Genomic DNA, 12,967 nt, shown 5'->3' on the forward strand with positions numbered 1-12,967 from the left:
CTCTGGATGTCTCACTTCTCACTGGGTGTCTCACTTCTCTCTGGGTGTCTCACTTCTCTCTAGATGTCTCACTTCTCTCTGGGTGTCTCACTTCTCTCTGGGTGTCTCACTTCTCTCTGGGTGTCTCACTTCTCTCTGGATGTCTCACTTCTCACTGGATGTCTCACTTCTCTCTGGATGTCTCACTTCTCTCTGGGTGTCTCACTTCTCTCTGGGTGTCTCACTTCTCTCTGGGTGTCTCACTTCTCTCTAGATGTCTCACTTCTCTCTGGGTGTCTCCCGTCCGATTACTCAAAGGAGCACTCCATACTTTACTTCTTAAACTCCATGTGTGAAGTTTTCCATCTCTCCATGAGGAGACTATAAAACTAAAGTCTTACTGAGCCACACATCCCTCTCAGTCTGGGTCGTTGTGGCTGTAGTTGTTGATACAGACTGCAGAGTGAGTCAGCTCAGTTGGGCTCTCCAGTGATAAGCAGGTGTTGCATAGCCTGTAGTCTGATTGCAGAGCTCATCTCTCTCTCTCACTTCCCCCCCCCCAAATGGCACCTTATTTACTATGTACACTCTTAGGAAAAACCTAAAAGGGTTCTTCAGATGTCCCTGTAGATTAACTCTTTTTGGTTCCAGGTAGAACCTTTTGGGGTTCAATGTAGAACCCTACATCTGTGCACATGGGCTTTGTGCACTATAACAATAATAAGGTGCCATTTTGGATGCAGACTTTGATTGAATCATATTTGTGTAGTAATTGCATTTCCCATCATCATAATATATTATCATTTATTTTCACGGTAGCTCGGTTTTACAATTTCAGAATAATTACTTGCAGAAGGAAGTCCTGCACCCTTATCGTGATTCCGTAAGCCTCATTTCCTTACGTTAGCATCTAACCTAATGTTGACATTCTAAAATCACAACATTCAAAATATCTGCCTCTCTTTTCCTTCATTGGCCACATTTTCTTTCTCATTACAGCTGAGGATCTGTTTTACGGTTAATAATTCACCAAGGCTATTTCCTCAGCTAAACAAATTGCAATGGAAAGAGAGCCTGTCAGTTAACACTTAAGAAGTCCATTCAGCCTTCAGAATGACATTTACTGGGGATCACATAGTGAGGATGATGGTTCAGGGGCTCCATACCAGGACAGGTAAACAGGCATTTACAAGACCTGGCCTCTCATCTCATCACGTCACAGTCAGCAATGGAAACAAGTTACACTTTAATTAGCTACAGTATTAGCTATTAGTGTAAGTGACATTTCGCATACTTTTGCAGGAAATGTAAGCTATACTACTTATGGGTAAAACGTGAATGACAGGGAATGTGACACTGTTACAGGTGGGTTACAGGTATGTAACAGGTGAATATCAGGTAGTATGGGACTGTTACATTTGTGTGTTCCGAGTGACCTGTAGTCTGACTGTCCCTTGTCCCTCCCCCTCACAGGCGTCTTCTGGACACTGAGGATGAGCTCAGTGACATCCAGACGGACTCTGTCCCAATGGAGGTGCGGGATTGGCTGGCCTCGACCTTCACCAGGAAGATGGGCGTTGTCAGGAGACGACCCGAGGAGAAACCACGGTTCAAGAGCATCGTGCATGCCGTGCAGGCTGGCATCTTTGTAGAGAGGTACAAACATATACACAGATACGCACGCACACACAACAAACCACAGTCTTCTTCGTCAAGAGGTACTGGAGGATGTACTCTTGTGATATATGGGAAAATAAACAAAGAATTACAGTAGGCTATCTACATTGATAAGTATGCAGATACATTTAAGTACAGATAAGTTAAAAAAACATACCATCAAACCATTAACACTTTTGTTAGAAGCTCCCATGAATTACTTCTTATGTTGCTCTTAAAATAAACACGTAACTGTCATTCTGCCTTAGAACAATTGTTATTTTTAAAAACCTTCCAGTAAGTGTGCACAAACATGAATACATAAATAGTATTGAGCAATTCGCTTCCCTCGCTTGTAGTCTAATAGTATTAATTGTCATTCTGCCAGTCAATAAAAATGGTCAATAGTGAATTTTTACTTACAGTGGGCACTAACATGAATACATAAACATCATATTCAGCAATGTGTCTCAAGTCTTCTCAAGAGCTGTTGCTATGGCCTGTGTCTCACTTTTATTTCCATGGCAACTACTAGGCTACAGTATCTCCTGAAATGAATATTCCAAAATGGAATCCACAATGCAGGCATTCTCAGTTCGACAGTTGGAATGTACATTGCTTAGTTTATTATTCAAATTTGTCAAACAACAGGTTTGGATGGTTTCTTCTTTTGTGGACAACATTAGAATTTGAGTTATAAAATGTGTGTCCATATTCCATAGTAAGATCTGTCTTTACAGTTGTTGTTTTTTGTCTTTACACATACAATATGTCTGTGTCAGAGAGTATGGTCTCTTCAGCCCAGATTCCCCTGAGAAAAATGAACTGGTCTATGACTGAAAACACTCTCAGAGGAGACGAGAGAAGAGAATACAGTCAAAGCCCAGCCTGGCAGATTCTCCTTCTCTTTTATAAACTAGATGTAGGATGCATCCCAAATTGCAACCTATTCCCTATATAGTGCACTACTCTTGACCAAGGCCCACTTAAAGAACAGAGATAACTTGGCTGGGTTTCCGACATGTCACACCTTTCTTTGTTGTTGTTGCCAAAGCCCAAATACAGTCTTTCTTTGGCCTTATTTAACAGCCCTGTCTCATCCCTCCCCTCACCCCTTTCAACATCCAGCCTTTGGTTCGGTTCTGTCCAGTGCCAAAATATTCGTAATCTGCAAAGAATGCCTGCTCAAAAGCCTTTAATCTTTTTAAAAATTCAATTACTGTTGATCCCATTACTGGTAATCGTTGAAAACTGAGGCATTGTGGCATTATGTGACTGTAGCATTTTTATACCATAATGGGAAGAATACAATTGAAATCATCAGCAGGGGGTTTGTTGTCTGTGTGTACAGTTTTCTATGTATACAAAGTACATGTACAGGAGCTGCCCCAGTGGGCAAAACTCATTGAAATGAAATCATTACAAGCAGTGTTCATCATAACATTATTTCAACCCGTTTTGCCCGCTGGGTGCATCGCAGTTCTATTGTCTAACCACCTAATGGTTGTGTACCTATCTTCAGGATGTACAGACGGACATCTAACATGGCTGGATTGACGTACCCTCCAGCTGCCATCGCTGCTTTGAAGGTACATATTACTATTACTATAGTATTACTATTACTAGTATACATCATACACTAGGGACTGGTTTCCCAGATACAGATTCAGCCTAGTCCTGGACAAAAAAATCTTGCTCAATGGGGAATCTCTTGTCTTGCTTAATCTGTGTCTGGGAAACTGGACCTATGAGAAATGAAAGATGATATCAGTCAAGCTACACTTTGAGATAGGAATGATGACATCCTAAAACATTAAATAGATAAACTGTCATATCATGCATAATCATTGCAGAATAAAGGCTTTATTACATCTGTACAAGATGTACCCGATTTTACAGCTATTTTAGACTTTATCATAACATCATATTCTGACATTCATAGCGATGATAATCAATATGTGTTTTATTATAGAACACAATGTGTGTTCTATTTAATTCTGTGCTGTCATCATCCCTGACATCTTATTGTTTACAGGATGTAGATAACTGGTCCTTTGATGTGTTTGTGCTCCACGAGGCCAGCAGTGAACACGCATTAAAGTTCCTGGTCTACGAACTGCTCACCCGATATGACCTGATCAACCGCTTCAGGGTTAGTCTCTATTCAGTCTCTCACTCTAACATCAGGGTGTGTGAGTTTGTTTATTGACTAAGTGTTCTTCCTAATCACCCCCTCAGCCTGTTCTATACCCTAAGCCTCTGTGTGTGTGTGTGTGCGTGTGTGTTACTCTGTCCTCTGTTCTACACCACAGGCCTCTGGTCTGGGTACCTCAGAGGAAGACATATGCACTCAACCTCACACTGTTTCTGTTCTGTTCTCTGTCCTCATCTCTTTGTCTGGTTTTATACCTGAGTTTCTACATGTCCTCTGTTAGATGAGTGGTGAGATTATCACAAACACATACAGTTACTGTGCTTTGATCTGAATGTCAGGATTATATTTTAATCCTATGATAATATGGTTACACTTTACTTGAAGGGCTACATTCACTCTTAGAAAAAAGGGTTCCGAAAGGGTTCTTCGGCGGTCCCCATAGGAGAACCATTTTTGGTTCCAGGCAGAACCCTTTTTGAGTTCCATGTAGAACCCTCTGTAGAAAGGGAACCTAAAAGGGTTCTTCCAATGGGGACAGCCAAATAACCTTTTTAGGTTCTAGATACACATTTAGAACAAAAGGTGCTAAGACTACGTAACATGACATAACATAAGTGTTTTGCAAATTTTATACGATTCAACAAATTATGCCATGGATAGAGAGAAAATGTTACAGTTTTAATGCTATATCCCTTGCCGTTCCACACATTTTGCCATGATTTATGCCATGTTCATGTAATATCTGAGTGGGAGTGTCTAACAAAATCAATGGGGCCCCCTGGAGGTCAGAGCTCCTAGGCATGTGCCCTGTGTGCCCGGTCAACTCAATCGTCACGTTTGCAGACGACACAACAGTAATAGGCCTGATTACCAACAATGACAAGACAGCCTACAGGAAGGACGTGAGGGCTCTGGGAGTGTGGTGTCAGGAAAATAACCTCTCACTCAACATCAACAAAACAAAGGAGCTGATCATGGACTTCAGGAAACAGCAGAGGGAGCACCCCCCTATTCACTACGGGATCACAGTGGAGAAGGTGGAAAGCTTCAAGTTCCTCTGCGTACACATCACTGATAAACTGAAATGGCCCACCCACAAAGACAGTGTGGTGAAGAAGGCGCAACAGCGCCTCTTCAATCTCAGGAGACTGAAGAAATTTGGCTTGGCGCCTAAAACCCTCACAAACTTTGAGGCACAATTGAGAGCATCCTGTCGGGCTGTATCACCGCCTGATACGGCAACTGCACCGCCCGCAACCGCAGGGCTCTCCAGAGGGTGGTGCAGTCTGCCCAACGCATCACCGGGGGCAAACTACCTGCCCTCCAGCCCACCAACTACCCGAGCCATTGCCTGTTCAACCTATCATCCAGAAGGCGAGGTCAGTACAGGTACATCAAAGCTGGGACAGAGAGACTGAAAAACAGCTTCTATCTCAAGGCCATCAGACTGTTAAATAGCCATCACTAGCACATTAGAGGCTGCTGCCCTTTATACATAGACTTTCAAATCACTGGCCACTTTAATAATGGAACTCTGGTCACTTTAATAACGTTTACATATTTTGCATTACTCATCTCATGTTTATACTATATTCTATCCTACTGTATCTTAGTCTATGCCTCTCTGACATTGCTCGTCCAAATATTTATATATTCTTAATTCCATTCCTTTGCTTTAGATTTGTGTGTATTGTTGTGAAATTGTTACATATTACTGCACTGTTGGAGCTAGAAACACAAGCATTTCACTATACTCGCAATACCATCTGCTAAACTCGTGTATGTGACCAATAAAATTTGATTTGATTCTAATTCGGACATGATTACTACTGTACAGTGTTCAGATAGCTGGCTTGTAATGTATATGCTGGGAGTCAGGAAGCATGTCCAGAAGGTGAGTTTAATAATAAGAATCTTGAAGATAAACAAAACAGGAGAGGCATACAGAATGTGAACAAAACCTATACTGCCTAATGACTGAGGCTACTGAGGGCTAAAGAAAGGGAAAGTAATCAAGGTGATGATGAGGTCCAGGTGTCGTAACGATGGGGAGCAGGTGTGAGTAATGATGATTGCCAGGACCGGTGGTTAGTAGACTGGCGACGTTGAGCGTCGAAACGGGAGTAGGCGTGACATGGCTAGACTAACTTACCTAGCAATCTATAAAATGTTAGCTGACATGGGCTAATTGATTGACTGTCAGTGACTGACATAACAGGAGGAAAACTGCTGAAGTACTACCAAATTGCAAAGATTGTGTATACGAGCCAGCTGCGTAACACCCTGCATTCCACTGCTGGCTTGCCTATGAAGCAGAGCAGGGTTAGTCCTGGTCGGTCCTTGGATGGGAGACCAGATGTAAATGGTGTTGGAGGGCTAGGAGGTCCCAATGTCCCATGGCAGTGAAGGGGACATTGCCCTGCGTAGGATGCGATCATTCGGATGGGACGTTAAACGGGTGTCCTGACTCTGTGTGGTCATTAAAAATCCCAAGAGTAAGGGTATTAACCCTGATGTCATGGCTAAATTCCCAACATGGCCCCTAATCATCCCCCTCCTTCCTAATTGGCATATATCACTCTCTAGCTGATGTCTGATTAGTGTTCTGGCACAAAAATGGTCGCCATGCATCACCAATGGTTGGTGCTACACATTGGTGATGCATGAAGTGGTTCCGACTACTATGTAAAGCGCTTTGAGTACCTCAGTTGGTAGAAAAGTGCTATATAAATCCAATCACTTGTTATTCTTCCATGCTATCGCTCAACAGTCAGTCGGAAGGCCCTGGCCTTGTCACGTGTGGGTTTTGTCATTCACAGCCATACTGTTCCTAGAATCAATGTGACAGCTAGGCTTTAAATGGACACTCAAATATCCGGAGGAGCTCAGCTCTTTCATTGTGAATGTGAACGTGTGTGACGCATGATGCTCATATTTTGATTTAGGAAGAGCGGTGTTCTGGGCCCTACTCTGCTCTTAGTCTGATTAAACTAAAGGAGTTAAGCTTACACATAAGCTACAGTACACATGAAGCCCCCCACACGTGTCTCTCTCGGTCTCTCCAACTTCATTGGAGAAAAGATAACTCTGGCACACATGACAATTTGGACAATAAACAATGTGCCAGATGTAATATCTCGCAGGAGTGTGCAGGAGTTATCTTTTCTCTAATGAAGTCAACTCTGGGGATGTAATTCCCTGCACTACAAAATGAGAAAATAATTTGGTGTGTGTGATAGCATTTCACAATTTGCATACCGCCCCAACAGATCCACAGGTGATGCATTCTCTATTGCACTCCACACTGCCCTTTCCCACCTGGACAAAAGGAACACCTATGTGAGAATGCTATTCATTGACTACAGCTCAGCGTTCAACACCATAGTGCCCTCAAAGCTCATCAATAAGCTAAGAACCCTGGTACTAAACACCTCCCTCTGCAACTGGATCCTGGACTTCCTGATGGGCTGCCCCCAGGGGGTGAGGGTAGGTAACAACACAGCCGCCACGCTGATCCTCAACACATGGGCCCCTCAGGGGTGTGTGCTCAGTCCACTCCTGTACTCCCTGTTCACTCATGACTGCACGGCCAGGCACGACTCCAACACCATCATTAAGTTTGCTGATGACAAAACAGTGGTAGGCCTGATCACCTACAATGACGAGACAGCCTATAGGGAGGAGGTCAGAGACCTGGCCGTGTGGTGCCAGGACAACAACCTCTCCCTCAACGTGATCAAGACAAATGAGATGATTGTGGACTACAGGAAAAAGAGGACCGAGCACACCCCATTCTCATCGATGGGGCTGCAGTGGAGCAGGTTGAGAGCTTCAAGTTCCTTGGTGTCCACATCACCAACAAACATGGTCCAAGCACACCAAGACAGTTGTGAAGAGGGCACGACAAAACCTATAAAAAAATTAATATAAAATAAAAAAGCGGTACCGGAGCGCCAAGTCTAGGTCCAAGAGGCTTCTAAACAGGGTTTACCCCCAAGCCATAAGACTCCTGAACACCTAATCAAGTGGCTACCAAGACTATTTGCATTGTCCCCCCCTCTTTTACACCGCTGCTACTCTCTGCTGTTATCATCTATGCGTAGTCACTTTAAGAACTCTACCTACATGTACATATTACCTCAACTAACATTGACTCTGTACCAGTACCCCCCCCCACCCCCCGTATATAGTCTCACTATTGTTATTTTACTGCTGCTCTTTAATTACTTGTTACTTTTATTTCTTATACTTAGAAGTATTTTTTTAAACTGCATTGCTGGTTAGGGGCTCGTAAGTAAGCATTTCACTGTAAGGTCTACACCTATTGTATTCGGCGCATGTGACTAATACGATTTGATTTGAGATACCAGTGTCATCTCTGATGTTCTAACCGCCCTGTTTTTCCCCAGATACCAGTGTCATCCCTGGTGTCCTTCGTAGAGGCTCTAGAGTTGGGCTACAGCAAACACAGAAACCCCTACCATAACCTGATCCACGCTGCCGACGTCACACAGACAGCACACTATCTGATGCTCCACACTGGCATCATGGTGAGTCTCACATGCACACTCACACACACACATGCAGGTTGGTGCAATAGGGATGCAATGAATCCCCCCCCCCCCCCCCAGCATAATAGACAGATCAAAGGACAGAGGATTCTGATTGTGTTTCTTGTTACATTTACTCTCTGTCTCTCTAGCACTGGCTCACTGAACTGGACATCCTAGCCATGGTGTTTGCTGCAGCTATCCATGACTTTGAACACACTGGGACAACCAACAACTTTCACATTCAGACCAGGTGTGTGTCAGTATTCTTCCTGAAGTTTCCTACGGACGGTGCAAACTTCTGCTTCTTTCAGTAGGCATTTTTATTCCTGAAGTTTGACACAACACTTAGCTACTGTACCTAATGGACATATTATTTATTTCCATTTTCATTCATTCCATCCTACCAATACTAATGTTAAACTGAAGATGTCCTTGTATTGTACAGCTTTTGCCTCCTAGACAGAGAGAAAGACAGTTCAGTCAGTCTGACCCTGACTAATGAATGCCAATGGAGCCTTAAGAAGGGAACATGGCCATATAAAGAGGCCATTTAAGTGAAGGCACCCATTTAAAGAACCCATTAAAATGAATTGCACAATGAGAATACTCAAAATTGCAGCACTGACCTCAGTGATGAGAGAGAAAGAGAGAGAGAGAGAGAGAGAGAGAGTCCTTTAGTTTAAACCCTTCATTACCTCTGCATGACTCTCTAGTCTAATAAAAATTGATCAGAAAGGCTACTCGTATTTTAGAAATGAGGGGTTGTTGTGAAATGGACAATGAAGGTATTTAGTAAACTTTCCCTCTCTGATTACTTTCCTAGCACTGGAATAAAGTACTACAAATTGCCCTAGCACTGGAGTAAAGTACTACAAACTGTCCTAGCACTGGAATAAAGTACTACAAACTGCCCTAGCACTGGAGTAAAGTACTACAAACTGCCCTAGCACTGGAGTAAAGTACTACAAACTGTCCTAGCACTGGAATAAAGTACTACAAACTGCCCTAGCACTGGAGTAAAGTACTACAAACTGCCCTAGCACTGGAGTAAAGTACTACAAACTGCCCTAGCACTGGAGTAAAGTACTAGTAACTGTCTCATTTAGTTTTTTCTCATTTTACTTATAATAAAATTTTGAAAATTAAATAAAATATTATTTGTCGGGGCCTTCCTGGTGGCACAGTGGTCTAAGGCACTGCTTCGCAGTGCTAGCTGTGCCACCAGAGACTCTGGGTTCGAGCCCAGGCTCTGTCGCAGCCGGCCGTGACCGGGAGGTCCATGGGGCGACGCACAATTGGCCTAGCGTCGTCCGGGTTAGGGAGGGTTTGGCCGGTATGGATATCCTTGTCTCATCGCGCACTAGAGACTCCTGTGGCGGGCCGGGCGCAGTGCACACTGACCAGGTCACTAGGTGTACAGTGTTTCCTCCAACACATTGGTGCGGCTGGCTTCCGGGTTGGATGCGCGCTGTGTTAAGAAGCAGTGCGGCTTGGTTGGGTTGTGTTTCGGAGGACGCATGGCTCTCGACCTTCGTCTCTCCCGAGCCCGTACGGGAGTTGTAGCGATGAGACAAGACAGTAACTACTAACAATTGGATACCACGAAATTGGGGGTAAAAAAAAAATATATATATTATTTGTCTCAGAACAACTACTTTCTGATGTGGCCCTGTTCTGCATTAGGAAAATCTGGAATTCTCATTTCGCTACCATCACATTTACATTTTAGTCATCCAGAGTGACCTACAGTAGCAATTAGGGTAAAGTGCTTTCCTCAAGGGCACATCAACAGAATTTGCACCTTGTCGGCTCGGGGATTCAAACAAGCAACATTTCGCTAGGCTACCTGCCACCCCATCTCAAATATCTACCATCACTATCGTATCATAATTGCTGTTGTAATTTCTAAACTGGTTGAAATTAAATCATTTCAACCAGTTTTGCCTGCTAGTTACTGTTGCCATACAGGATGGCTACCTGGTAAAGTAATCTCGCCTGGTAACCGCCATGCAGCACAATGACTAATCACACGGTGATCCACACCTTCTCTTCCCCCTTCTCTTCCTCTCTCCAGGTCAGAGGTGGCCATCCTGTACAACGACCGGTCAGTCCTGGAGAACCACCATGTCAGTGCTGCGTACAGACTTATGCAAGAGGATGAGATGAACATACTGGTCAACCTGTCAAAAGATGACTGGCGGTGAGTTAAGAAAGTGAAAAGTGCTTTATAATATACATTTGATTAAGAGATTGAGATCACCACTTCAAAGAACGAAGGGGCTAGTACTGTAACATAACCTAGATACTTAGCCTTGACTTTAGGTTTGGATACGAATGTGGTGTGGTGTGGCATGTCAGGCCTAAATCCCTGTCATTTGCGTGACGAGAAGATGGAGAAAAAGAGGACAGAGGTCGGGCTGCCTTCTGAGAATTTGTAGGCGATCGAATAAACCCCCTCTGCCTTCAGTCCTACTAGCTAACATCCAATCATTGGAAAATAAAATCGACAACCTACACGGAAGATTAAACTACCAACGGGACATTAAAAACTGTAATATTTTATGCTTCACGGGAGTCGTGGCTGAACGACAACATTATCAACATACTCTGTATCGGCAGGATAGAACAGCGATGTCTGGTAAGACAAGGGGGGGGGGGGGGGTTGCGGACTAAGTATATTTGTAAACAACAGCTGGTGCACGATATCTAAGGAAGTGTTGAGGTTTTGCTCGCCTGAGGTAGAGTATTTCATGATATGCTGTAGACCACACTGTCTACCTACATTTAACATTTACATTTAAGTCATTTAGCAGACGCTCTTATCCAGAGCGACTTACAAATTGGTGCATTCACCTTATGATATCCAGTGGAACAACCACTTTACAATAGTGCATCTAACTCTTTTAAGGGGGGGGGGGGTTAGAAGGATTACTTTATCCTATCCTAGGTATTCCTTAAAGAGGTGGGGTTTCAGGTGTCTCCGGAAGGTGGTGATTGACTCCGCTGACCTGGCGTCGTGAGGGAGTTTGTTCCACCATTGGGGTGCCAGAGCAGCGAACAGTTTTGACTGGGCTGAGCGGGAACTGTACTTCCTCAGAGGTAGGGAGGCGAGCAGGCCAGAGGTGGATGAACGCAGTGCCCTTGTTTGGGTGTAGGGCCTGATCAGAGCCTGAAGGTACGGAGGTGCCGTTCCCCTCACAGCTCCGTAGGCAAGCACCATGGTCTTGTAACGGATGCGAGCTTCAACTGGAAGCCAGTGGAGAGAGCGGAGGAGCGGGGTGACGTGAGAGAACTTGGGAAAGTTGAACACCAGACGGGCTGCGGCGTTCTGGATGAGTTGTAGGGGTTTAATGGCACAGGCAGGGAGCCCAGCCAACAGCGAGTTGCAGTAATCCAGACGGGAGATGACAAGTGCCTGGATTAGGACCTGCGCCGCTTCCTGCGTGAGGCAGGGTCGTACTCTGCGAATGTTGTAGAGCATGAACCTACAGGAACGGGTCACCGCCTTGATGTTAGTTGAGAACGACAGGGTGTTGTCCAGGATCACGCCAAGGTTCTTAGCACTCTGGGAGGAGGACACAATGGAGTTGTCAACCGTGATGGCGAGATCATGGAACGGGCAGTCCTTCCCCGGGAGGAAGAGCAGCTCCGTCTTGCCGAGGTTCAGCTTGAGGTGGTGATCCGTCATCCACACTGATATGTCTGCCAGACATGCAGAGATGCGATTCACCACCTGGTTATCAGAGGGGGGAAAGGAGAAGATTAATTGTGTGTCGTCTGCATAGCAAACCTAGAGAGTTTATCTGTATTTTTTGTAGCTGTCTACATACCACCACAGACCGATGCTGGCACTAAGACCGCACTCAATGAGCTGTATTCCGTCATAAGCAAACAGGAAAACGCTCATCCAGAGGCGGCGCTCCTAGTGGCCGGGGACTTTAATGCAGGGAAACTTAAATCCGTTTTACCAAATTTCTATCAGCAAGTTAAATGTGCAACCAGAGCGAAAAAAAACTCTAGACCACCTTTACTCCACACACGGAGACATTTACAAAGCTTTCCCTCGCCCTGCATTTGGCAAATCTGACCATAATTATATTCTCCTGATTCCTGCTTACAAGCCAAAATTATAGCAGGAAGCACCAGTGACTTGGTCAATAAAAATGTGGTCAGATGTAGCAGATGCTAAGCTACAGGACTGTTTTGCTAGCACAGACTGGAATATGTTCCGGGATTCTTCCGATGGCATTGGGGAGTACACCACATCAGTCATTGGCTTCATCAATAAGTGCATTGATGACGTCGTCCCCATAGTGACCGTACGTACATACCCCAACCAGAAGCAGGATTACAGGCAACATCCGCACAGAGCTAAAGGCTAGAGCTGCCGCTTTCAAGGAGTGGGACTTTAACACGGAAGCTTATAAGAAATCCCACTATGCACTCCGACGAACAATCAAACAGGCAAAGCATCAATAGAGGACTAAGATCGAATCGTACTACACCGGCTCCGACGCTCGTCGGATGTGTCAGGTCTTGCAAACCATTTCAGACTACAAAGGGAAGTACAGCCGAGAGCTGCCCAGTGACACGAGCCTACCAGACGAGCTAAACTACTTCTAGG

At 44.6% G+C, this 12,967-nt stretch overlaps 1 protein-coding gene across 3 annotated transcripts in view; it reads left to right on the forward strand.

The window, feature by feature from the left end:
* LOC139546604 (dual specificity calcium/calmodulin-dependent 3',5'-cyclic nucleotide phosphodiesterase 1A-like) overlaps window positions 1–12,967 on the forward strand; it is a 64,734-nt gene that overhangs the window by 44,862 nt on the left and 6,905 nt on the right. For all 3 annotated transcript variants that reach the window (XM_071355166.1, XM_071355167.1, XM_071355168.1), the window contains 6 exons: window positions 1,453–1,635; window positions 3,158–3,224; window positions 3,671–3,787; window positions 8,200–8,340; window positions 8,493–8,593; window positions 10,418–10,543. In XM_071355166.1, coding sequence (XP_071211267.1) covers window positions 1,453–1,635; window positions 3,158–3,224; window positions 3,671–3,787; window positions 8,200–8,340; window positions 8,493–8,593; window positions 10,418–10,543 — 735 coding nt within the window. The remainder of the gene's footprint in view (window positions 1–1,452; window positions 1,636–3,157; window positions 3,225–3,670; window positions 3,788–8,199; window positions 8,341–8,492; window positions 8,594–10,417; window positions 10,544–12,967) is intronic.

The sequence above is a fragment of the Salvelinus alpinus genome, chromosome 20, assembly GCF_045679555.1.
Source record: "Salvelinus alpinus chromosome 20, SLU_Salpinus.1, whole genome shotgun sequence".
NCBI lineage: Eukaryota > Metazoa > Chordata > Actinopteri > Salmoniformes > Salmonidae > Salvelinus > Salvelinus alpinus.